This window comes from Sinocyclocheilus anshuiensis, unplaced genomic scaffold (genome assembly GCF_001515605.1).
Source record: "Sinocyclocheilus anshuiensis isolate Anshui unplaced genomic scaffold, SAMN03320099.WGS_v1.1 scaffold155, whole genome shotgun sequence".
NCBI lineage: Eukaryota > Metazoa > Chordata > Actinopteri > Cypriniformes > Cyprinidae > Sinocyclocheilus > Sinocyclocheilus anshuiensis.
The window spans coordinates 429,125-454,669 of record NW_015549572.1 but is presented as its reverse complement, the minus strand read 5'-3'; the positions used below and the strand labels follow the sequence as shown (position 1 = coordinate 454,669).

The following is a 25,545-nucleotide window of genomic DNA, read 5'->3' as shown; positions in this document are numbered from 1 at the left end:
CTGAGATGATGCCTGTAGGTCGGGCTCTTTAGTACACTGAGTATGTTTAGGGTGGACTGCGACTGAGCGTCCAGAGACCTACGTCTCTCACGTACGAGACTGTATGCTATCCGGAGCCTTATCCTTTTCTGAGAATCCTTAAGGATGGGATTAAATTCACCATAGAACTGAATATTTTATGTCGCTTTAAAAACGCTTTTCGCAAATCGCGTCGCGTGTTACAGTATTTATATGCGATTGACAACTAAACTGTAACTTTAAATCGTGACCAGCAATATTCGTCAATGAAACACGTTTGCAGCTACAACATTGCAGCAAGCCTCAGGAGGTCCTGCGTGCTCAGTTGGTCTTAAAGGAGCAGTCAAAGCAGCACGCGAGGGCAAAATGACTATGTCCGTCCCAGAGAACATATCGGGGTCCGGGGGGAAAGATGAGGAGAGTGAAGATGAGAGTGAAATCTTGGAGGAAAGCCCCTGCGGCCGTTGGCAGAAGCGACGGGAGCAGGTAGGCTACGTCTGGAGGCTAATGGGCACGTGAAGCATCATTGTCATTTTCTTGTAAAGACGGTGACTGGATGAGACTGAATTGTGTATTTAACTGTTATTAAAGTATTTAAAGGGCTCTGCAAATGTAAACACATGGTATGTTGTGTGTTTGTGGGTGTCTTCGCGGTAAACCAGTCCTGTTGGTTTCTGTCCACATGGAGAGTTTACAGTGATTTGCAGCTGTTAAACACTGGAATATCTGAAAAAGCAACACGTAAATCGATGCACATCTGCTCTAATAACTAGTATTTGAGTTTGAAGGACATTTAACAGCATTTCAAAAGTGTTTCACGTAGTTTTCGTAAAAGATTTAATGTAAACATTTTTGAGTTCACATACAGCCCCTCCCCCTTCGTGCACGTACATCCAAATACACACGCACACACATACAGCGCATGCAGAGTATAAATTGCTATTATTTTTTTTATTGGTTTGTTTCATATTCTTGTTTTTTCTTTTGTTGTATGAGATGAAAGGGGCGTGTTCGTGTCAGTCCACTCTCGTCGGCTTGTGATGAAGCGTTAAGAGCTCGGCTTTCTTTGAGATAAGTCACAGATACAGTATATTAAGCTTATCAGTATTGTCACACGTTCAGTCTATCTACTATCTTACAGGACACTGGAACCTTATAACCTTCTCTTTTAGCCATACACACTACTCGTAGTGTTAACTGTGAAACTCTTTTCGTATGTAAATTAATGCTAATTAAATTACGCTTTTGCCAACCCCTCCCACCTACATTGTAAAATCTAATTGATTGATTTGTACTTTTCAGAAGTATGCAAACCGATTGACTTCCAAGTAAGTTTGGTAAGCATACTTATTTGACTCAAGTAAAGTGGACTAGTTATTGCATGTCTTTCTCTAAGGAAGTACTTGTCATCAAGAAATGTTTTGATATTTCAAGTAATTTTTATTAGGACAGTTTGGTTGTTTTTATTTGTGACAACTTGTGGGTTTACTATGTAACAATAAATTAAAGGGGTCACAGATCTTCTTCATGTACCAAGAGCTTGTAACACTCCAAAGAGAAAGGAAAAATTGAAATCGCATCATATGACCCCTTTAATTAAAACTAATAAGATAAGCAAAAAAAAATGCACTAAAGTTAAGCCAAACAAATTGTTTGAAATCCCTGTGAGTATTTACTGTGTGCTTAAAAGCTTGGAACGTAATACACTCGCTTTATGTGCATATTTGTGAAAGTTTTCCATTTTATGTTACAAGCCATCTTAAGTTTCTCAGAGGTCAAGGGTGAGTCTCAAGAGGGGGTGATTTATGTGTTCTTTTTCCATGACACTTGATTGTGAGAAGCAAAAAAGATGAAAAATTGGATAAAAACAGTGGGAAAAAGTGGCTGGAGCACAACAAGCAATTATTTCCTCCTTGTGAATAGCCTGTACAAGAATGTTATTAGTATGTGGCCTGCTCTCTTATTGCGTCAGTGTTGTTAAATGGTGCCAAAGCGCAGGCTAAGAGGAGGACTGACGTGCTTGTACAACAAGAGTGAAAGTTTTGTTTGCGGCGGTGTGGTGATGTTTTCTTTCCTCAGTGTCTCTGACATTTAAATGGAGAGACATGGATCATGCCTCCCAGCTTCTGTTCTGCAGGTTGTTTCAGTGTGCACTCTGATTGTTAGAAGCTGTAATGTTGGGAGTTTTTTGGGTAGTTGCAAAAAGCTTGCATTATTGTTTGTTTCGACAGCTTTAACCTTGTGACATTATTGGATTGCCAGCCAATTTTTTTAGTTTACTACATAAAAAAATTGAGAACTACCAAATGTTTAATTTTTATATATTTTAATCAATGCAAAATGAAGACTTTATTTGCAGAAACATTGTAGCACACCCCATAGTTAAAGCTACAGTCCGTAACTTTTTTTGGTTAAAAATGATCCGAAATCAATATTTGAGCAAGTACATAACAGCCAGTGTTCAAAACTATCACCTTACTGTAGCCCGATTCACAACAGTTATCTTATAATAATGTTTTCTAATTTGAGTGGTATGGGTAGGTTTTCGTGGGAAATTTGAGCATGGCACTGCGTTCCGCACTCAGCTGCAATTCCAGGTTTTCAAACAGAGATGGCGACAAAGAGGCAAAACTTACGGACTGCAGCTTTAAAAAAGGACAATTTAGATCTCTGATAATACATTTATTTATCACATTTATCGCATGTCTTAAGTTCCGTCTACACCGATTCACAATAGGTGGTTTGCAATCACGTGATTCTGATGACGCGCGAAATGCAGCTGGAGGGCAGGAAGTGATTTTTCTCCATAGAAATCACTAGCAGAAACTCAAAATGCCAGTGTTTTGCATTGTTTATGGATGCATGCCTCAAAAATGCCTCATGCCAAAAAAAAAGTACAGTACGGACTTTCCTCCATCTCATCCGTTCTGCTTTTTTTTTTGTCACTCCTGAAACTTTGCTGCAGGTAAGTTACAGGTTATGTGGCTGTTGGTCCTGTTAACAGCACGTAAAACAAAACTTTTATTCAAATTCTGAATTGATTATAGCCTAGAAAGCCAGCAAATAGCGCTTATCAATAGCGCTTTCAAATATCACTAAAAAGCTGTCACTCACTTCAATTTATCGCAACCTCACGATGTTCCTTTATAATCAGTGAAGCTTTCTGAACTGCAAATAATATCTTATTTACATCGTGTCTACGTGTGGCATTTAGCACTGAGTGAATTCTGAATGCATGAGAGGTGGCAGCCCAATCTATTTATATCTTTATTAATATCTTAATATATTATTATATCTTATATTAATCATTTGCACACACGAGCATTATCCGGCTCCGCTCCTCCCGACCGCAGACGCAGGTTTACAAGCCACTTTTTCCTGCGTTTTTCAACCAATTTCTTGACTTTTCCCAACTCATGAACAACACCTTTTCGTACACGTTAAAAGCTCCTTGTGGTTTCTCGGTTTGGCCAATTTGAGCATCCATAAACAATGCAAAACAAAGGAATTTTGAGTTTCTGCTAGTGATTTCTATGGAGAAAAATCACTTCCTGCGCTCCAGCTGCATTTCGCACGTCATCAGTGACGTCATGTGCAAACAACCTATAGCATTCTTCAGAATGAAATAAAATCATTGCTTGCTTTGCAAGTGATTGCAACGTTATTGTTCTCCTGTTCCATTATCATTGCAGTTGGAGTAGACTCTGCTGTTCTTTTAAATGTACAATGATTTTTAAAACTATATCTTAATTGTTGTTATAAATATCAGCCTTGATGTGAGGCTCTCTGAAGACATGCATATCGTTTAGAATTTCAGAGATCTCATATTTTGCTTTTAATAAACAAATTTATCATCAAATTCCTTTTATTTATTTTTATTTTATTTTAAAAAGTCTCCCTTTGGGAAACCACCTCAACAGAGTTTTTGAGCAGCTGTTTACCACGGTTCATCCCCTACACTTAATTAGCACCGAGCACGTGTGTGAATGAGAAACTCGAAGTGAAAATGACTCAGCGGACAGATGGGTGAGCGATGATGTTTTCTGGCAGTAGTGTGTTCTTTTTCACATAGGAATGACACATACAGATGTGTGCAAATCGAAACCATTGTTGGGTTCAATTAGCTTTTATTCTAACTTTCTTTTCATCGGTATTCTGTTGTGAAGCAGCAGAAATGAATTAGCACATTTTTCGAGTTTAGCTGTAATTGAGGCGGCAGAATAGAGTCATTATTGGAGAGATTTATGTGATGACAGCCAGCTTGGCATAGCTCTTGAACACTTGTTATGCAACTGTTTTCCAACGTTTTGCTGTTTCTCAGAAGACTTAATAAACCTATCTGAGCAGCAATTTCATCAGAAGAATTAATACATGATGGGAGATAAATAAGCAAAACATACAATTGTGTAGGGATGTAACGATTCACTCAACTCACGATTGAAAAATACCGTGATATACATTTTTGGTCATACTGCCCAGCACTACGTCACATATTTTAATCAATTTTCAACCGGCTCGCGGTTAATCGTTACATCCCTACAATTGTGCTGTTCTACTGGGTATCAGCATGGCTGTGATTTGGCTGCAGATGACTTTTTTTCTTTTTCTTTTTGTAATTTGATTGCCTTACTTTTTAGACATAATATTTCCAAATATTCTATCTGTTTTTGCCTTGTTAACAGTAATAATTCCAAACAAACTCTTGTATAATGTGAGATTTGAAACTAATGCTTGCCAGTTTTTCCCTAAAGCTTAAACCATGCAATAATTAAATCCATTCCCAGGGAGTGTGCTGTATTACATATTACACAGTCAATAGAAAATGGATTGAAAGAGGTTTTAAGACAGAGAAGGTAAAAAATATGCTCGAGTTGGGCAGATCTGCATCAGCATCACCTCTTTGCCGTAATCTCAGCAGATAGCAGGTTTCTTGTCTGAACTAAATGAGCCACATCCCAGAGACTAAAAAAAGCCCAGTCATCATCACTTTCCAAAGGACATCAGTAAAGGAAAAGAATAATTACCCTGTGAGGAGGCTCAGTAGGACTAAAGTTCACCTCGTCTCTGTGTTTAATGAGCAATGCTAATTAAGTGTTCTAACAGTTAGATCTGTGACTGTTAAATATTCCCAGAGGCAAGTGCTTTTCATGGCTGTGCCTGCATTTACAACCAGCTTTAAATTACAGGCACCCTAATTGACACAAATCTGCATACACTTAGTCATTCTGCTCAGCATGCACCAGTTAGCATCTCTGTCTCAGTCTCCCTCCCTCCGTCTTTCTGTCTCTGACCCTCACACACCAACGTGAATGACATATGTTGTCTTTAAATGCATGTTGCCAATGGATTAACCTTACCAATCCACTGATCTCATGATGCAGTTCTCGTAAACATTGATGCTTTACTGGATATTTCACTTCTTTTGACATGGCAATGCAATAGGAAATTGCATAGTAGCATTTTGTTCCATCAATTTGCTTTGGCACTGTGGTTTTGCACTGATGGATTGTGACCAAAAAATTGCCAGAAGTCTCTTCTGATCTGTCTGAATGGTAAATGCAAATAATGAAATGCAACTAACCATATAACCACGCATATTTAGGATAGCAAAATAAATCAGTTTGTTTTGTGTAGGTTGATGTGAAAAAAAAAAAAGCATTTATATATTAATATATATAATAATGTATATAATTATCATTATTATATATTTTAGCTTGTTAAAAATATATATGCACACACAAACACAAAATACAATACATTATACAATTAAATTTGGGTCTTGAAAAAAAAATCAGGTCTTGAAGCAAAAAAAAAAGTTTTGCTTCAAGACAAATTTGGGCCATGGCTTAATATTAGTGTATGTGATACAGATACTATCTATCATATAAACAATAATAGAAGCATTCAAAACCTTTATCAGTTTCTAATAACATGCAGTATCTTATGAACACTGTTAAAGTTAAGTTAGTTTTGCATTCAGCCATTTTTCAATTATGTCCTCACACTGACAAAAGATTCTACAAGCGTCTGTGAAAAATGCTACCCGCTTGAGGTCTTAAAGGTGAATAAGCCTTTAAATGGGTAGTTTGCATTTTTCACAATTATTTCACAAGTCTTTTGTCATTCCTCAAAAAGAAGTAAACCTTTCTACTGGAGGCCCTCATAGCGAAGCTAGAGGAAAAGGTTTCTCTTAAAATAGCTCAGCAGGTCACTCACTTTTCTGTCTTTAAAGGAACACTCCACTATTTTTGAAAAAGGCCCATTTTCCAACTCCCCTAGAGTTAAACAGTTGAGTTTTACCGTTTTCGAATCCATTCAGCCTAACTCCGGGTCTGGCGGTAGCACTTTTAGCTGTAGCTTAGCATAGATCATTGAATCTGATTAGACTGTTAGCATTCTAGGAAAGCAATAACGTTGGTAATTCTGACCACTGCTCATCTTTCTTTGACAGACTATATTATCAAGATGGCTTTCAAAGCACCTCTCTGATTTGTGTTTGGCATTGGGCTCTAGAAGATTGTGCCAACTGCTAACCTCTTTCAAAGATCTCCAAGTCCCAGAAGACTGGCAGAGTTGGTTTCCTGTGACAGCCAGAGTGTTAGTGGTTGGTAGGAGAGGATTTAGATTAGTTCAAGGAATGTTCAAACTTTCACACTTCTATATGAAACAATGGTTTTTGTTTTTCTTTTGCCCTTTAAAAAAAATGACAAGACAAGTCAATAATTGCCAAAACAAATTATACATTTTGATTATACTTTTCCAGAGCATCACAATGTTAAAAGGATCTCTTGTTTTAGAGGTTTCTTTTGTATACTCGTATATTACATTTTAATTGTATTTTAATCTGGAATGGACAATAAAACCTTTCGCTGAAGCATTTCTAGTTGATGTTAACTTAGAAGGATAGTTCACCTAAAAATAAATAAAAACTTTTGTCGTTCCAAACCTGTATGACTTTTTCTTCTGCATGACGCAAAAGAAGATACTTTGAAGATGTTCAGGTCCAAACAGCATTGATTTTACCCCATTGGCTTATTGTATGGCCAAAAAAGCTTTTTTTTTTTTTTGTCAAAATATCTTCTTTTGTGTTTTGCAGACAAACACAGTTTTGTAAGGAAGTCGCAGATCCCCTGTTCAAGGCCTCTGATATAGAAATTGTTTTAATACCCAATACCCATTGTATTTCTAAGCCACATAGGTTTTTTTGTGAATTTAGTGTAAAACTGAACGTTTTGTTTAAGTGTCCCGTTAAAAATCACAAATTTAATTCCATCTCTGTTTCAAATTCAGAACTGTGTTTTTTGTTTTTGTTTTTTTTTGCTTTCAATTACTGTATTAGATTCACTCTTTCCCTCAGGAGTTGGTCTGATTAATTGTGCAAGAGTAATCTCCCGTGCTTCTTCAGTCAGTCGAGACAATGCATCTATTCAGAGATTTCAATTCAGAGACATTAGATGACAATGATAGGTTGTATGAACTTATTAGTGTCATGTGTTCTACTGTAGATAGAATTAGCTTTTGATGACAGCTTGAGTATTTCAGCTCACTCATGCTCTGAGAATCCCAATTGAATCTCACATGACTGATTAGCAGTAACTAGACCAGAACTGTCAGATTTCACAGATACAAGATTTAGCTGGAATTTCATCCAGTGTTCAGCTTTACTTCCACTGCTAGGGGTTAAATAATGGCTCAAATCATCCATAATGTATGATTTATAAGATGACTTTTTTTTTTACACAGTTCCCATGGTCCTGGAAATATCAAATTGTGTTTCCCATGCAGGCCCTGAAAATTGTAATTAATAAAATCTTAAAAGTCATTGAAAAAAAAAATAGAAATCTGAATGTACATTTTCTAGTTTTGTTCCACTTAAAAAAACTATCAGCTATCTTGTGCATGTGTAAAGTAATGTAAAAGCCATTTATAATTTTTGATTTGTGAGTGATTTTTTTTTTACCTTGATATTTCATCATGTACTTGGTGTTTCTAAAGAACTGGCATTGAGCAGATGGTATTTTTGATTCATATAGCCTATAGATTACACTGTGCCATTGAATGTGTGTGTGTGTGTGCATGCTTTAAGCATTTTTCCTTTTTTTTCCAGAATGTCACAAGTAAAGACACTCCTTTATTGCAGCTACTCATATTCATGTGTCACTCTTGTAAACTAGGAGAACTTTGCTCGGCTCTCCATTCACTTATCACTAGGACTGCAATTATGTATGAGTTCACTTTGTTTTAAGACAAGATTGTGTCAAATAATGGTGATTGTTAGGGCTGGGCAAAAAAAAATCGATTTTCCGATTAATCGTTTTTTTTAAATGACATCAATTCGATATCGATTCTCACAAGCCGCGAATCGATCTTTTCCAGTATTTATTTCAGCACACATTTAAAACAAGAGAATCGAATCGAATCGAGAGCTTGCGAATCGAAATCGAATCAAATCGGGACATCTGAATCGATACCCAGCCCTAGTGATTGTTGTATTCAGGTTGATCCTTCAACCATCCAAAAAGTTAGGTATAAACTACTTGTTTATCTTATCAAAGCTAGATAGTTTTGGTTTGGTTGCTGCAGGTGTTTCTCTCTTGGCACAGTGCTGGAAAATACCGGTTCTCAGAAATTTGCGACAGATGCTATTAGAGGAAGAAAAAGAACTGCTAGAAGAAGAGACAAAGCATTCAGTCCGTTCACACCATGGCTTCCCACATCTCCATCATCACAATGCAGGGCATTCATGATGAGTCGTGAGTGTGGTGACTAACACTGTTTTGCGTGGACATCACATCATGCTTTTATTCTATAATGCTCTTTGTTTATATTCCTCTCATCTTCCTTCTCTCTACTTCTCTTTTTGCTAAGTCATATGATGTCGCCTGCTACATATTGCACTGTTCTTTGATTATGATCCTTCCAAGTCCATCAGCATTGATCATTCTTCGCATTAACCCCTCATTCAAATCAGAGCTCTCAAATCTTTAAATGCAGCAGACTTCGATCGTACAAGCCTGCTGTGGCAGTTCCTCACTTCAAAAGTGCCTGTCATATTCAAACCCAGTGGCGCACTTGACCTGATGTAGCTTTTAAAATGTTCCGGTTTATATAATAAAGTGGTGCATTAGGCACCACTGGCCTGAATTTGGGCTTCTGGTGTACAGAACAATACTATGTTCTGCAGATCACAAACAGCAAACTGAGCACATATTTACAAAAGAGCGCAACTGTAGACCTGCCTTAGACTCCTTAAATTCCTGGCTTACATTTCATCCTCCTACTTCCACAAACACACCTACTTTGCTCGGTTTACCCAAAAGCAGAGCTATTCATCTCTTAATGCTGATTTTGCCAACTCTTTATTTCATACGTGAATGCAAGATAAAAGGTTGAGCGCTTTGGGAGAGGGATGCCCTGAGGCAAGAGCTGAAAATATGACTCCTCTGTCAGCACTCTTTCTTTGGGAAAAGTTACACAATACATCTTAAGCTTGTAGAGGATGCATTGAAAGCTTGATGAGTGTGACACTTTACTCGTAGGATTATTATGTTGAGTACTCCTTTTGAGTATCTGCCAAGTGTGTCAATCTCAGGAAGGTCAAACTGATAACGGTGTTTAGGTACATTTCCTGAAGATCAGTGGTTTTTATGCTTGTCCTGTGTTTGTGATTTAGTCCATCCAGACAATTTCTAATTTCCACTAGCTAGATGGAAAGTGTTTAACCATAGTTATTTTTTAAACCAGGATTAATGCAACTCTGTGTTACCCGTTCATATTTAACACTGGGTTAGCTATTAATCCTGGTAAGACTTTCAAAAAGATTTCACACTGTACATTGATAAACAGTGAATAATTGTGTTAATTGGTTGGACAAGTGTAAAAGTGGGCTGGGTATTGATACAGATTTCCCGATTCATTTAGATTCTGATTCATTCATTAACTCTTGAGCAGTGGTTTTAAAACCTCTTTAAGGGCAGCCCTATTTATTTTATTTTTTTTTAATTGATGCGACACATACTTTCATACATACTGTGCAGCGTGTACACCAAGTTGGTCTTCTTAGCAGCATGAAAAACAGATTAAAAAAAAAATAATTCAAATTCTGAATGGATTATAGCCCATAGTGCTCCCTTTATAATCACTGAAAAACTGTCACTCATTTGAGTTTATCGCAATCTTTGAAAATTCCGTTGTAATCAATGAATCTCTACACCACACAATTAATCTCTTGTTTACATCGCGTCTACACTTCGTTCATTATAATGAGAGGGTTCACAAGCTTGCAGTACTCAGGACCGAACAAAACTTCTGAGTTTTGATCGGTGAGTAGATTCTGACTGAAGCGCCTCTGGTTGGCCATTGCGTTCCAGAAATCAAAAGATATGTCTGTGATTGGCTACAATGTTTAACGGTGCAAAAATGTGTTGTAAATAGAAACCTTTGATACTCTGCAGAGCACAGACACAAATATGCATTGGAGTCCGCCGTGAGATTCTAATGCATATTTTAACTTTTATTTTGTTGTTTGTTTATTTATTTTTATTTTTTTTAAGTTACGTTTGCTGGTTTCCGCTTTTTTTCTTCCCTGAGTCTTGAAGTTAGTTACATGCATATATATATATTTTCCTTAACTAATCAATTTAAGTCTCGCGGCCCACCCGAGGGTCACGACCCAGGGTTTGAAAACCACTGCTCTAGAATGTATTTCAGTGATAATATCTGTTTTGCTTGAATATAAAAGTAAATCTCTCTTAGCTAGCATATATTTATATAGGAAATCTTCTAATTTGGTATATTACACAAATATCAGTTTTCAACATGACTCGAACTTAAATTGCCAAATTGTTAAATTAACAATTGTTATTAAAAGATACAACAATCAACATAGCTCAAAACGCAGATATATGTAACTTGCATTACAAATTGTATTTTATAAAAGTAGTTTATTCCTATAATGGAAAAGCTGAATTTTTAGCATTTTTATATGTTGATTTCATGCTTAAGAAACATTTCTTATTATCATCAATGTTGAAAACAATTGCTGCTTAAATATTTTTTGTGTAAACCATGATAAATTTTTTTCAGTATTGTTTGATAAATAGAAAGTTCAAAAGAATAGCACTCTTTTGTAAATATAATAGAAATCTTTTGTTAATTATATTTAGAAACGTATTTATCTATTTATGTCTGTGGAATGACTTTAAATAATTAGGCCATTTCTAAAAATTTCTGACACCTCATAAATTGATAGCATGAAACACTCTGCAGATTGAAGTGCCTTGTTTTCCATTTCTATATCTGGGCTGTGAAAAACAGATGGAAATGCCAGCATTTCTGCTCATCTTAGGCAACTCCTTAATTCTTTTCAAGAACTTTACCACAAGAATGCAGAGCAGCACGTTTGTATCTCTTTCATGTCATGTCATGTGTTCATCTCCACTTCCAGACCCCTAAGTAGGGTGCCTTCAGGCTTTACTGGTGGTCTTGAGTGACACTGGCAGTTTAGCTAACAAGGGTTGCTTGTTTTCACATCTGGAATTGGGTCTCTATCCAGCTAAGTGTGTTACACAACCTATTTTGTTCCAACATTACAGCAAAGTGCACACACAAGTGTCTCCTGTAGTGTTGGGCGATATGGTCATTTTTCAAATAGTCATATCGCCAGTCCGTGAGATCGCCGATAGACGATATTATCGTGCATGGGTGGGTGGGGGCAAGAGAGAGACTCTCTAGGCTACTTGTCATAGGCTATTTCATAACTATTTGGTGTTTTAAACCGTGCGCGCGAGAGAGAGGGAGCCTATGGAAGCACCATGTTAAATACAAAAATATTTAAAACAGCTAGTTCATATATATTCGGAATCGGATACAACAGTCATACACGGCTATTAGGACCGCGCGTCCTGTGACAAGTTTGCTGCATCTGCGCACGGACGTTATCAGTCTTAAAGGTCTGCAAAATCAGTCAACGGTGAAAATCAAATGTAGATTTATTTTAAAGACCAACAGTTTAACACTAAATATTGGACATAAACGAACACGTTAAATATAAAGTATTTAAAACAGGTAAGTTCATATATTTGGAGTAAATTTTAATTAAACAGATACTTCAGTCATACAGCGCTCCGGACCTGTCAGTTAAAACTGTTGCTTCAGGACACCATTCTCCATCACAAAAGATAGCCACCCCATAGAGAGAGGCTTAGCATTTGTACTCGGACAAGACTTTTAGTTGTGTCTGAGGGGCCCAGTTGGCATCTGGGGTTAGCATGCTGAAATCAAGCACCATTCGTGATGATAATTGTATAGCTGGAAAGCTGTACCTGCATATAAAGTGCAGATTCATCCAGGTATGCATGCCAATCCATTCACATTTTCTCTCTGTTCATCCTCAGAGATGTTTGATAGGATGTATAAGGGAAAATTGAGCATGCACGGTTAGGTTTCCAGAGATGAAAGTAGTTCCACAGTAGAATAACTTATTAGATTTCATACATTATGCAGGAAGAGGCAATACCGCTGGAAGTGTATCTGTGACAGACGCAGGATAGGGGATGAAAGGGCAGGAAATGAAGATCGTAATATTTGTTTTCATTGGGAAAGCTGTGGTGTGGGTTTATGTCAGAGAGGATTTCGAAGCACTGTGCGTGAGATGATATCAGCTGGTTTTATGGGCACAGTGTTCCCTGTTATTTGGTATTTAGAGTTTCTAACAACTTCTCAAAACATTCTTTATAAACACCCACACGAGAGACCAGAAACCAAGAACTAAACACCACAGCTACATTATTTTGACAGCAGCTTACTTCATTTGACGAGTTACATATCAAAGGGCTTTTTTATCCACAAGATGTTTTAGGACTCTTTAAGTGGACAACACTGGCTGCGCTGTATGTTTTTGATTCACTGTGAAACAAACTGGCTCATAAGAGTCATTCATTCAAGAATGAGATTACACGGGTCTCATTGTATGTTTTTTGATTCACTTAAAAGAACTTGCTCATAAGAGTCATAATATAGGAATCGGATTACACTGGTTGCAATATATGTTTTTGATTCACTTAAGCTCATAAGAGTCATTCGTTTGGGAATCAGAATACACTTATCACTGTATGTTTCGTGCTGTAGATTCACTAATATTGTGGTGCAGAACTGAACATCTATTATTTTGTAACCGGTTCTGAATAAAAGTCTTTGCAACTTCAGGGATCTTATCTATGCACAATCAACTTGTAACACTCCAAAGAGAAAGGAAAACGTGAAATTCCATCATATGACCCCTTTAAAGAAAAAAAAAATCTAAATGATACAGTCTTAATAGAACATTACAGTTTTAGTTACATGTTTATGTCAACAACCCCTGTGCATATAGTTTGAACATTGATTTTTAAATGCTCTAGACACTAATTTAATAAATCTTAACATCCTATCTGTGCGTCACTAGAGTGCATTGAGGTACAATATTAGCCAGGCTCAGATGCCTGTAATTGCACATAATTTGGAGACACCAGCTGGGTAGAACACACTCTCTGGCTTTCAGAGGAAATGGAAAGTTTTTTATTTGTTTTCAAAGACATTCCTTGTCTGTTTGTGTGGCATCTAGGGAATTAATTAACTCCAAATGTAATTGGACATACTTTTAGTGTCCTTGTGTTCTCTGACTTGCATAACCAAGCTTTGCTGTGCTCAGCCATTATTAGTAAAAGTGTCATAAAACTTGTTTTACTGTTGTCCTGAGGTTGATTTATATCAGTTAGTCCTTTTAATGGCCACTATTCAACCTCAGAGCCTGGGCAGTCATTGTGCTTAAAATACCAAAATAAACTGTTAATTTATAAGATAAACCTTCATAGAATTAGACTTTGGGATATTATAATCAATCATGCACATTATTTGTGCTTGAACTGCTACTTGACTTGATACTGTTTAGCCCAGTAAACTTTGACACCTTGTTCTGCTCTTATTTTATTGTGCCTGAATGCCCTGACCAATGAAAAAACTCTTTGTTTGAAGCATACCAAACAGTATTATCAGTTTATAGTCATATGTTTCTGAATCTGAGATAAAGTTAAATCCAAGGCCTTTTAGCTACATCTCAGCATGACTAGATCATGTTGTGTCTGTCTCCAAAACACATAGCTTCAGTTCACCGATCAGTGGGAGGGGAGCAAATTCAGCCTATAAATATAGAAAATACAAATCTGAAAACATTGGGCTTGGGTTTGTTTTCTTTTAAACAGTTGTGATAATAAAATGACTGTTTCTGTCCAAAAAAGGTGGGGACTTGAAGTGTTTGGAGAGCAAACACCAGTGAGCCCTTTTCTGTATTTTGAGCTTTATTTACAGCATTACAAAGACAAAAAAAACAAGAATTTACAGGCCATTCAAAGTCTGTGTTGTCATGCTTGCTCTGAACAGCCCAAACCACAACGTGCATCATGGGAGAGTTGTGGAGCAAGGGGGCGGAGAAGGGGGGTGTGACATTCTTCTTCTTCACAGAAATACTCATTTCCTGTACTAACAATACTAAGAAGTTGATACTAAAATATCACATTTGCAAACACTGTTAAAAAGTTGTGCAATGAGAAGTAAATATTGCAGATATCACGGACTAAATGGTACTTTGTAATGAACTTGGCAGAGTCTGGAGTGCTAAACTCACTTTCCACCCTTTTCTCTTTCTCTATGTCCTTATTTGTCTGGTTTAGGTCAGTCAGGGAAATGTCCCAGGCATTGAGAGTGCGTACTTGGCCATGGACACTGAAGAGGGGGTGGAGGTGGTGTGGAACGAAGTGCAGTTTTCAGACAAGAAGGTTTTCAAGTCCTTTGAGGTAGGACCATGCTTGTTTTCCAACATCGATGTTATGGGTGGGATACTTGGTATGCTGCACCACAAACATCTGTGAAATGTTACAGTATTGGCATCATGTCATCATGCTGGAATGGTGGTACGGTGACAGAAACGACGCTTGAAATGTGAAACCAAGAGTGGATGTACTTTGTGTTAATACAGGAGCGGATAAGGGAGATGTTTGAGAACCTGATGCAGGTGGAGCATCTGAACATTGTGAAGTTTCACAAGTACTGGTTGGACATGAGCGAGAGCAGAGCGAGGGTGAGAAGCAACACACACCTGGTAGAAATGAACGCCTCTGTGAACTTTACCCTAAATTCAGACATTCACGTTTTCTTTCATGTCGTGCCACACAGGTGATTTTTATCACTGAATATATGTCATCTGGAAGTCTCAAGCAGTTTTTGAAGAAGACCAAGAAAAACCACAAAACTATGAATGTGAAGGTGAAATGTTTATCAATCATTGAAATTGAAAAACCCGTATGCAGAAAAGTTAAGAGAACAATGCCACCTTCTGGCAGAAATATGACAAAATCATAACACACTGGTACTACCTGTATGTCTCAGGCATGGAAGCGTTGGTGCACGCAGATACTCTCTGCACTCAGGTAGGACATTGAGGATTTCGTATCATCTGAACTCATCTGAAAATTTGCCGTTAAAGCTGAAATGTGTGCTTAAAATAAAAATATTTTCCCAGCTTAATATACAGAGGCAACTATAAGTCAGTAAACACTGTGGCTCAGTGCCGCTGTCAAAACATTGCTTTGTTTGTTTGAGCATCTTGACCATCCCAGCATAGCAACACTGACTCAACCAATGGTGTGAGTTTTGGGGGCGGGGCTGTCTGTTTGTTTGGCCAATGACAGACAAGGCGAGTGTTTGTGGAAAAAAACGTTCAAGACATGTTTGCAATTATGTTTTATGACACTAGAAGTTACACATTTCATCTTTACAGCTAGTACTTTTTTTCTCTTATTGTATGGGGAAAAAATTATTATTTTACTAGTTTAAACTTTTTTTCCTTGTATAAATTATTTTATTTTAATACATTAAATGTTTATTTGTGTGGAATTTCTTTTTAACTTTCAGTGTGTTTGAAGGATATTCTGAGTACAAGTACTGATGTTTTCTCATTTCTGTCTTTAGTTACTTGCATTCATGTGATCCACCCATTATCCATGGTAACCTGACCTGTGACACAATCTTTATCCAGCACAATGGCCTCATAAAGATCGGCTCAGGTTTGACAGTCTTTTAATCCTTGTATTTTAGGTTTAACTCAAAACAATTTGATGTTTGATCATTTTTTACATACAATATCTGTTTTTAGAAAAGTTAAATGTCTCTTCTTTCTTTTGCAGTTTGGCACAGGCTGTTTGTTAATGGTAAGTCCATTCTGAGCTCTCTAAGCCATGTGCACAGGAATTTGGTTATCTCGTCATAAAGAAAACACGGACCGTACTTAATACTTTCTTTTCCTTCCTTCCTTAAACAATGCTTTGAGTATATTGGCCCAAAATCCTGGCAGTAATGTAATGTACTGTAACATTTCTTGTCAGCTTTTACAATCTAAGACATAAATAAAGAAAATAAGGCCCACTTCCCCCTTTAGAGTATTTATCTTGGACTCTAGCCCATGTGCTGGAGATCTTGTATGTTTACTGGCTATAATTTTTCCATTCAAATAATGTTATAAATAGAGTTTGAATGTTGTGTGTTTCCCTTAGTGTTTGCTGAGGCGATTCATGGGAATGTGCATCAACATCGAGATGAAGTGCGGAACCAGCATTTCTTTGCTCCAGAGTATGGCAGTAAGTATCTGATGCCTTTACCATATTATCATCTTTCTCAATCTGGAAAAAAATCTGAAATCTAGAAAATATCTGGAATGTTTTTGATTTAAACCTAGGCATAAAAAGAAAGGTATAGGATTTTTTTTTGAGCAAAGTAAAGTTGTTTTGCTTATCATTTGTAATATATATATAAAAAAAAAAAGCAAAATAGAAATATGTTCATTTTCATGACATTTCTTCATTTTCTTTTTCTGAAGCTGCTGGAGATGACTACGCCATTGATATATTTTCATTTGGCATCTGTGCCTTGGAGGTCTGAAAATTATTTTATCAGTCTAACTAAACTATCAAAAACTGCTAATTATAATCATTCCAAAAGAACAACATTTTAAGTATGACTTTTAATTTTGTTTTCCCCACTCACCTTTAGATGGCAGTACTAGAAATCCAGGCCAGTGGAGACACCGCAGTTTCGAAAGAGGCCATTGATCATGCTGGACAATCACTTGAGGACCCTCTCATGAGGGTAAAAGACATTAAGCGTATATTTATAACTAATACAGCTGTTAAATTTTTTTGCTTTAATCTAACGCCTTTATCATTCACACTGACAGGAATTTATCCAGTCGTGTGTGCGCACAGAAGCCAAGACGAGACCTACAGCTCATGACCTGCTGTTCCACAGAGTGTTATTTGAGGTCCACTCCTTAAAACTGCTTGCTGCGCACTGCTTTATCAATAACCAGTGTAAGTGGGACATGGAAAACACTGTTCATCCCGTCCTGACTTCTCAGAGTAAAAATGCTTTAATTTTGATCTTAGACATGACAGAAATGTTATGTGTGGCCCATTTAAGCAAAAGGAAATTATTGCTCCTTCGCATTTCCATTTCTCTTTAGTTTTAGGTCTTAAACTTATTTTCATTTTTTCCAGATCTCCTTCCTGAGAATTGTGTGGACGAGAAAACAAAATCTTTTGACCCTAACGGCATCATGGCAGAGATTAATCATTGTGACCGACCTGGAGTCCATCTAAAGTGAGTTTCTCAAACTAAATAGGAAGTTTCTGTTCTCTTTTCTGATCGCTCCCACTTTCCTGTGACGTCCTTCTCATTTTTTTCAAGGTACTCTCACGTTTCTCCTCTGGAGCTGGACAAATTCCTTGAGGATGTGAAGTGAGTCACAGAGAACAACAGCTGATCTTAGATTTAGACTGTTTTGTGTCCGTGCTTGAGCATTTGAAACCTATCTTCTTCTGCACGAACAGGAACGGCATATATCCGCTCATGAACTTTGCTTCCCAGCGGCCGCATCCTATCCCCCGTGCTCTTTCTTTGTCACAGGAACAGATGGAGACTGTGAAGACCCCAACCCCAGAACCACAGGAGACTGAAACCAGAAAGGTTAGAATAAGATTTATGTTCTAAACAATATTGAGAGTTACTAATCCCAAGTAGTGATGCTATGCCTCAAACAAAGCTTTGGGAAGACTGATTCATGTTTGCCAATCGGTTCGTTCACACAGTTTGTGTAAATAAACAATGCTCAGATTCACAATTCATTTTAAACTCTGCATAGTTGTTTTTGAGCAAAATACTAGTTGTCTAACAAATGTTGGCAGACTGATGGAAAGTGTGTCCAGACCCGATACTGATGATGGGCAAGGGTCAATCTGAAAAAAGCTGACGTCTTGTTTAAATATTTCCCAGAAATGGTGATCAATGTACTGTATCTCATCTATGTACAAGCAGTATTTCACTTACTTTCTTCTTACTTTCTGATAATCCATGACACTCTGTCCTCTTAAAAACCTGTTGTGTTTGATTTGTGTAACAGAAAAGAGGTATTAAATAACCAAATCCTTGTGTTTTCATACAGGTGGTCCAGATCCACTGTAATTTGGAAGCGAATGAGGAAGGCACAAGGAGTCATGTGAGTTAAATTTTTTGGCATGTAGTTTTGCTTAGCTTCTTCACCTAAAAAGCTGTGGACATTGTGCATCATCTATCCTTTCTTTCTCTGTAGCTCTCTCTCTTTTTAAAAATGGATGACAGGCTTCACCGGCAGCTTAGCTGTGATGTTTTGCCATGTAAGTCCATTTTAAAACATTCAAATGTGTTCTTGTTGCATTTATTTTTTGAGAATAAAAATGAGAGAATATGAGATGTGTAAAAGTAAATTACATTTTTTTTTTTTCAGCTGACAGTCCCAAAGATTTGGCTAGTGAGTTGGTTCACCATGCTTTCATCAGTGAGGTAAGCACAAGATCTTCTGACCATCAGGCTTCTTCATGCCTTTTAGTCGCATTTGAGCAGATAAGGGCTAGGCGATAATATAGTTCACATATTGCGACCATGTAAACACTCAAACAGTTGAAATTTCTTATATAGTATATACCACTTTATGTGAGTGTACTGTATGTATGTAGGTAAGGTTGAATGTATTATCCAACATTAAAGGGGTCATACGACGTTGCTAAAAAGAACATTATGTTGTGTATTTTGTGTAATGCAATGTGTTTATGCGGTTTAAGGTTAAAAAAACACATTATTTTCCATATAATGTACATTATTGTTTCTCTTCTTTCCCCCGCCTTTCTGAAAGGCGTCGATTTTTACAAAGCTCATCATTTTAAAAAAGCAAGGTGTGCTCTGATTGGCCAGCTATCCAGTGTGTTGTGATTGGCCGAATGCCTCAAGCGTGCGACGGATATGTTACGCCCCTTAACATACTGTGAAGCTGTGTCCCAGCAGGACGAGACTCAGTCCAGCTGCTCTGCTTGTGCACAGAGAATAAAAGTTACACCTTCTTTCTTTGTGTGAACATTTGGGCGGCGTTATGCAAATCTTCGTGACGTAGGTATGTGGGGGCATGTTAGAACGAGCCGTTATAGGTAGGTGTGGTTGACTCTTAACTTTTATAAAGAATATCTCTTTGGATTTGAGACTTTAGTCTTTGCAACTTTACAGATCTTCTTTATGCACCAAGAGCTTGTAACACTTCAAAGAGAAAGGAAAAATTGAAATCGCATCATATGACCCCTTTAATATATCGCAAGGCAATAATATAGTTTACATTTTGCAATAGTATAAAAAAATCAAGCAGTTGATATTTGCTATGTATTATTTTACATGAGTATACTGAATGTAAGTGAGTAAAGTTGATATAATTATAGTAGTTGTAAGTTGGAGTTATTAATTTGTTATGTGGTGAAAACCACATGAAACCTGTAAGGTTTTGTTCAATTTATAGCAATTATGTGTCGTGACATATCACCCAACCCTAAGCAGTTTAACTGTGGAATTAATAGAAAGTCAATAATTACACATAACACATTGTACATAATACACCTTTAGTCCTCTAGTGCAAGCCAAGGAAGCTGTGGCAAGGAACGAAAAACTTTGATGTTACCAATTCTTGTTTAGTATTTTCCGTCTTAACCTTCAGATGAGCTGAATAGCTTTGCTTCATGTGTGATTGTGATTATCTTGTTTTTGTGTCATGCAGGAAGACTGCGAGAAGTTGGCATGTTTTCTTGAGGATGCATTATGTAAGCACTGGTCAGGGACGTCCACCTCCCCTACTGCCATGGCTGTGATGTACTAAGCCCAGCTGGTCACATAATTGACAAACAGAGATTGAAGACTGGGCCAGAGCTTGAGAAAAAGAGATGGCGAGAGATCCAGAAGAGGGAAATGAGACCAAAAGCGCAACATTACATAATGAAGGCCATGACAAGATGGCTTCAGAATAAGTGATGGGCCTGGGGAGAAAAGCTTGCACCATACCGCATGGTACCTGCACAAACTCCAAAGAGCTCAAACTGTTCATTTTGATCTTGAAGGTCGAATTACTGCTATCATCTCACCATGACGAACATTTCTATCACTTGCAGAGATTCAGCTTCAGTGCCAGCATTTTGGTTGTGATTTTTTTTAATGCGTTTAAAGGATTTTTAATAACATCCCTCCAAGTCATTGTGCCTATATGGCATAATCCATCCTCATCTCGCAAAGGACAAAATCTCAAACAGACAGTTTTGTTCCAGATAAATGTGTTATTTATTATTTGAAACAATTAATACCTGGCCTTGGTATACATGTTTAAAAGTTCAAGCAAGGAAATGCATTAAAATGTCTGATTCTGCATTTCTAAATTATCTTATTCTGTATGCTTTAACAAGCTGACGTTGAGCAAACGAATTTACGGTACTATGACAAAAGTGCTCTTGGCACCTATTATACTAATATATTTCAATTTCATTTTTTTCAGACCTTAAACTTCATTTCTTGCTCTTAATCTTGAATTTGTAATCTTAATCTTTGAATTTTACAGTTTAAGATGTCTTTTTTTTTTTTTTTTATTGAACTATGTAGATCTCAATTGCTTTTTTCATGCAGATGGTAACTTTGCAGATGTTTGTAAACAGTGGCAATAGCGGTATTCTTATGTAGTACGTTACCATTCAAAAAACTTTAGGTCAGTATGATTTTGGGGGATTTTTTGAAAGAAATTAATACTTTTATCCAGCAAGGGCACATTACATTTATTAAAAGTGACAGTAAAACTTTTACATTGTTATGAAAAAAATCTGTTTTGAATAAATGCTGCTCTTTTAAACTTTCTATTAATCCTAGAAATTTGAAGAAAATGTATCATGGTTTCCACCAAAAAATTTTTTAAACAATATTACTGTTTTACTGTATTTTTGATCAAACTTAATGCAACTTAAGAGACTTCTTTCAAAAAAATCTTTCTGACCCCGAGTGTACAAGATGTTCTATCTGATAATTTCTCAATTTTAAGCAATAAAGCAGAAGAGCACTTCATCCAGATGTCTTTTACCAAGAAAAAGGCTGTACTAAAATCTATACATTTCAGTAAGACATTTGTTTTTATTCATTTAGCAGACATTTGTAACCAAAGCAACTGATACAAACAAACAATTAATCATAAGAGCGTTTTGAGCAGCTAATGACACAGGGGTGCTGTTCATGAGTCTAGCAATGTTGACATGGGATTTTTTTATTTGCCTTCTTAATGTGAATATGACCTGATCCTAGATCAGCTCAGCTGACTGCTCAGAGGTGTTTAACATACAGGTGCATCTCAATAAATTAGAATGTCGTGGAAAAGTTCTTTTATTTCAGTAATTCAACTCAATCTCAAAACTCAAATTGTGAAACTCGTGTATTAAATAAATTCAATGCACTCACCATATTCTAATTTGTTGAGATAGTGAATTGGTGGGTTTTTGTTAAATGTGAGCCAAAATCATCACAATTAAAAGAACCAAAGACTTAAACTACTTCAGTCTGTGTGCACTGAATTTATTTAATACACGAGTTTCACAATTTGAGTTGAATTACTGAATTAAATGAACTTTTCCACGACATTCTAATTTATTGAGATGTACCTGTATATGGGCCCAGTTTACTTTTAATTATTTCTATGTACCTTACACTAATTAATGCATAGCGATAGCATTCAATGAACTGACTGTTGACTGAATCAGAAGAAACAATGGTTTACTTTAACAAATCCCTCCATTGGGTATGAAGGGCTTTTATTCTATTTGGCCTTTACATATTACCACAGTATGTGTATATTTTATGTCATGTAAAATGAATTATACACTACTTTGTATGTATTCTATATGGGAGAACTTGAACCATGTCAAGGCCAAAGATGTCCTGGGTGCAATGCTGGCAAGAGTGGGTAGTACTACATTGCAAATATAATGTCCTGTATTTGACTGATACTTGCATATTTACAATAGTATTCATTCTGTGAAAACATCTATGTTGCCATGCCGTCCAAAGCAATAGTATCTGTTGGGATGCTTTCAGTACTGTATTCTCCAATGGCTTTGACTTCCCAATATTACTTAAAAATAAGTGCATGTCAGGAAAGGAATGCTTTTACAGAATTGTTCATTTTTGTTATATTGGCATGGTTGTACAATGGATGTATTGCAGCTTCAGAAAACTATTACAAGGGATTTGTAATCTCCATTTATTCTTGCAAATTCAAATAATTCAGATGTAAAGAAAAGAAAAACGTCACCATCCTCCCAGTGTTATTATGAGACTCCAATGTCTTGCAATGTAATACATTTGTACGTAGATACAAGAGATATGAATGTACAGTGAGTAACTGTTTAAAAATGCTCTTCCTAATTCCTTTCTCATCTTAATCAAATGCATTAACCAGACTTTTGCTTTGGGCAGTTTTATTGAAAATTTTTTTTTATTATTATTTGTGTTGAAATTGTATACTGTGACATGAAATACTATAACATCAAAATATAAAATTAACACTTTAATATGGCTGAATTTATTTCTTTTGTGTAAAAGCTCTAATATATAATTAATGTAGTTTTCAAATTAAATATGTAGTGTGCTCAGTCAGGTACAGTTCTTCTTCTTAGTTTTATGGCGGATTGCAACCATGACTTATCAGGTGCATACCGCCACCTACTGTATCGGAGTATGCAGCATGGATTATATCTCAATGAATGCACTTTACCAAAAAAAATAATAATTAAAAAAAATAATAATAATAAATATTATAGCACTACTATCTAAATCCTATAATATACCCCTGTATCCTTCAGATATTCCACAACAGCATCCTGTGCATCTTTAACCCCTTCTCCTGTTGTTCCCAAAACACCCTCAAGGTTCCATTTCCTTCCTGTCTGACTTATCTTTTGGTTTAATCTAATCCTCTCTTCCCTATACTTCCTACAATGTAACAATATATGTTCTGCATTTTCTGTGATTTTACATTCCATACATTCATCTGATTTACTTTTACCTAACAAAAACAATGTTTTATTTAACCCTGTGTGGTCAAACCTCAGCCTGGTTAGAACTGATTCCTCCCTTCTATTCCTTCCATTCACACCCTGTGCGTTGATAAATTTCTGTATACTATAATATTTCCTTCCACTATTATCCATGTCCCATCTGTCCTGCCATTTCTTCATTATTTCTTTTTTTATTATTGCCTTAGCTTCTCCTTTACCAAAGGGAATATTTATAATATTGCTCGCCCTGGTTGATTTCTTTGCTATTTTGTCTGCTTTCTCATTCCCTTTTATATTTACATGAGCAGGTACCCAGCATAATCTCACATCTATCTGAAGCCTCCGCAATCTAAATACATTTTGATGGATTTCTAGCATTAAATCTTCTCTATTAGATTTCATGTTTTGAATACTGTAAAGGGCTGCTACAGAGTCAACACAACATACCACTCTATCAGGTTTTACTTCCTCCACCCACTGCAACCCTACAATAATCGCCATCATCTCTGCCGTATAAACTGACAACTGATCAGGTAATCTTTTCCCAATACTTACATTCAATGTTGGTATGTATATTCCTATGCCTACCCTATTTTCTTCATCTTTGGATCCATCTGTATAAATATCTAAATAACTGTAAAATTTGCTTTTTATGTATTGACTTGCCATGTGTCCTTTCTCACTCTCTTCCCATTTATCCTTTAGTTCCATTATATTTAAATCTACCTCAGTTTTTGTAAACAACCAAATAGGGAACAGGGACAGTTGTCATAAATGTATACAATAATTAATTATAATATGTATTTTTATACATTTTCATTTGGCTGTTGAATGAATTTTGTTTTTTTGCCTGTTCTACATGCTGCTTAATGTTAGATTATCACTAATAGCCCAATATCTATTAATATATAACAATTACGAGTATAATTAAATACGTGTGTCTAGAAACTTATTTTCATAAACCCATTTAGATAAATATTAACTGCAATAAAAATGTGACAACTAGCCTTATCTTATACGCCTTATCGGAGGCAAATCGGACCCTCTATGGGCTTTTACGATGTTTCTCTTGATTAGAAATATTAATTCATCTTTTGCGATCGTCTTAGCAATGGCGACACATATTAACCAAAGAAAAACGAGAAATTACGTTTTATTGTGCTCTCTATGCCGAGTTCACACTGCACGATTTTAGCCCGATTTTTCACTCGCTGACAGGTTTTGCGACATCGCGACAAATGCCCGAAATCGGAGGCAAGTCGGTGCTCGTTCACACTAGTTATTTCACTCCCCTCACTGCAGCGGCCTGCTCTCACCTACATTTCAGGCAAGGCGAGGCGCATCTCAAACAAGCCTAATATCACGCAGTGTGAATTATCGCGAAATATTTGGCATGCTAAATATCTGGAGCTGTCGGCGAATCTCAATCACGCTGTGTAAAATGATTTCTGACTGAAAACTACATCGGCGATGACCTACAGCCAATGAGAGACCAAGATACAGGGCAGAGGGGAGGAGTTATAGACCAGAATATCAGTATTTTAATAGATATATGAACAATTATATCATTCAGAAACAAGCACAAACATTTGCTTGACCAGCCACAGCATCAGCATAACAGTTACTGCAAAATGATTTACCTCCAACTCTCTTTGCAGAACACCCAATTCCTGTTCCCTGCATCTCCCTCCTGCATAATCTGTTTTTCTTTTTCTCCTTGTAGCTGGAAATCAGCTCACAGACAATTTGCGGGCTATATATATATTATTATTTTTTAAATAATTCCAGACAGTCTCGCTCGAGAACTCCGGTCTGACGCACGCGGATTCTCGCGTTATTTCCTTGTCACTTCTCGCGTGTGTTTTGTTGTGAAACGCGATTTGCGGACCAGACAGAGCTGTCGCCGATTCTTTCTATTGTAAAGTCATGCCATGTGGAACCTCCTGTCGCCGATCCGTCGTGCAATGTGAACACAGCAGCAACTGAATGCTACCCCAGATAGTCACGCAGTGTGAAAACAACGGCGATCCGACGAGTTTGAAAATCGTGCAGTGTGAACTCGGCA

The 25,545-nt window shown here is 36.8% G+C and overlaps 1 protein-coding gene across 2 annotated transcripts; it reads left to right on the top strand.

The window, feature by feature from the left end:
• Nucleotides 1-21,223, top strand: nrbp2a (nuclear receptor binding protein 2a). Of its 2 annotated transcripts, none has more exons than XM_016445524.1 (18): nt 1-504; nt 14,727-14,849; nt 15,032-15,133; nt 15,229-15,318; nt 15,442-15,482; nt 16,024-16,118; nt 16,239-16,262; nt 16,605-16,688; nt 16,928-16,983; nt 17,101-17,196; nt 17,285-17,417; nt 17,604-17,706; nt 17,794-17,844; nt 17,937-18,072; nt 18,548-18,601; nt 18,695-18,758; nt 18,869-18,924; nt 20,177-21,223. In XM_016445524.1, exons 1-18 carry the CDS (start codon nt 385-387, stop codon nt 20,273-20,275), a joined length of 1,527 nt encoding a protein of 508 aa, XP_016301010.1. In that variant the 5' UTR covers nt 1-384; the 3' UTR covers nt 20,276-21,223. The 2 variants fall into 2 exon arrangements, with proteins under 2 accessions (XP_016301010.1, XP_016301012.1); XM_016445526.1 differs by lacking the exon at nt 1-504 and adding an exon at nt 1,085-1,355.
• Nucleotides 21,224-25,545: the final 4,322 nt, after the last annotated feature.

Coding starts and splice junctions, on each gene's coding strand:
- nrbp2a (XM_016445524.1), top strand. CDS start 385: ATGACTATGTCCGTCCCAGAGAACATATCGGGGTCCGGGGGGAAAGAT. Junction 17,418..17,603: donor CTGCTTTATCAATAACCAGT/GTAAGTGGGACA, acceptor CATTTTTTCCAG/ATCTCCTTCCTGAGAATTGT. Junction 18,759..18,868: donor TAGCTGTGATGTTTTGCCAT/GTAAGTCCATTT, acceptor TTTTTTTTTCAG/CTGACAGTCCCAAAGATTTG.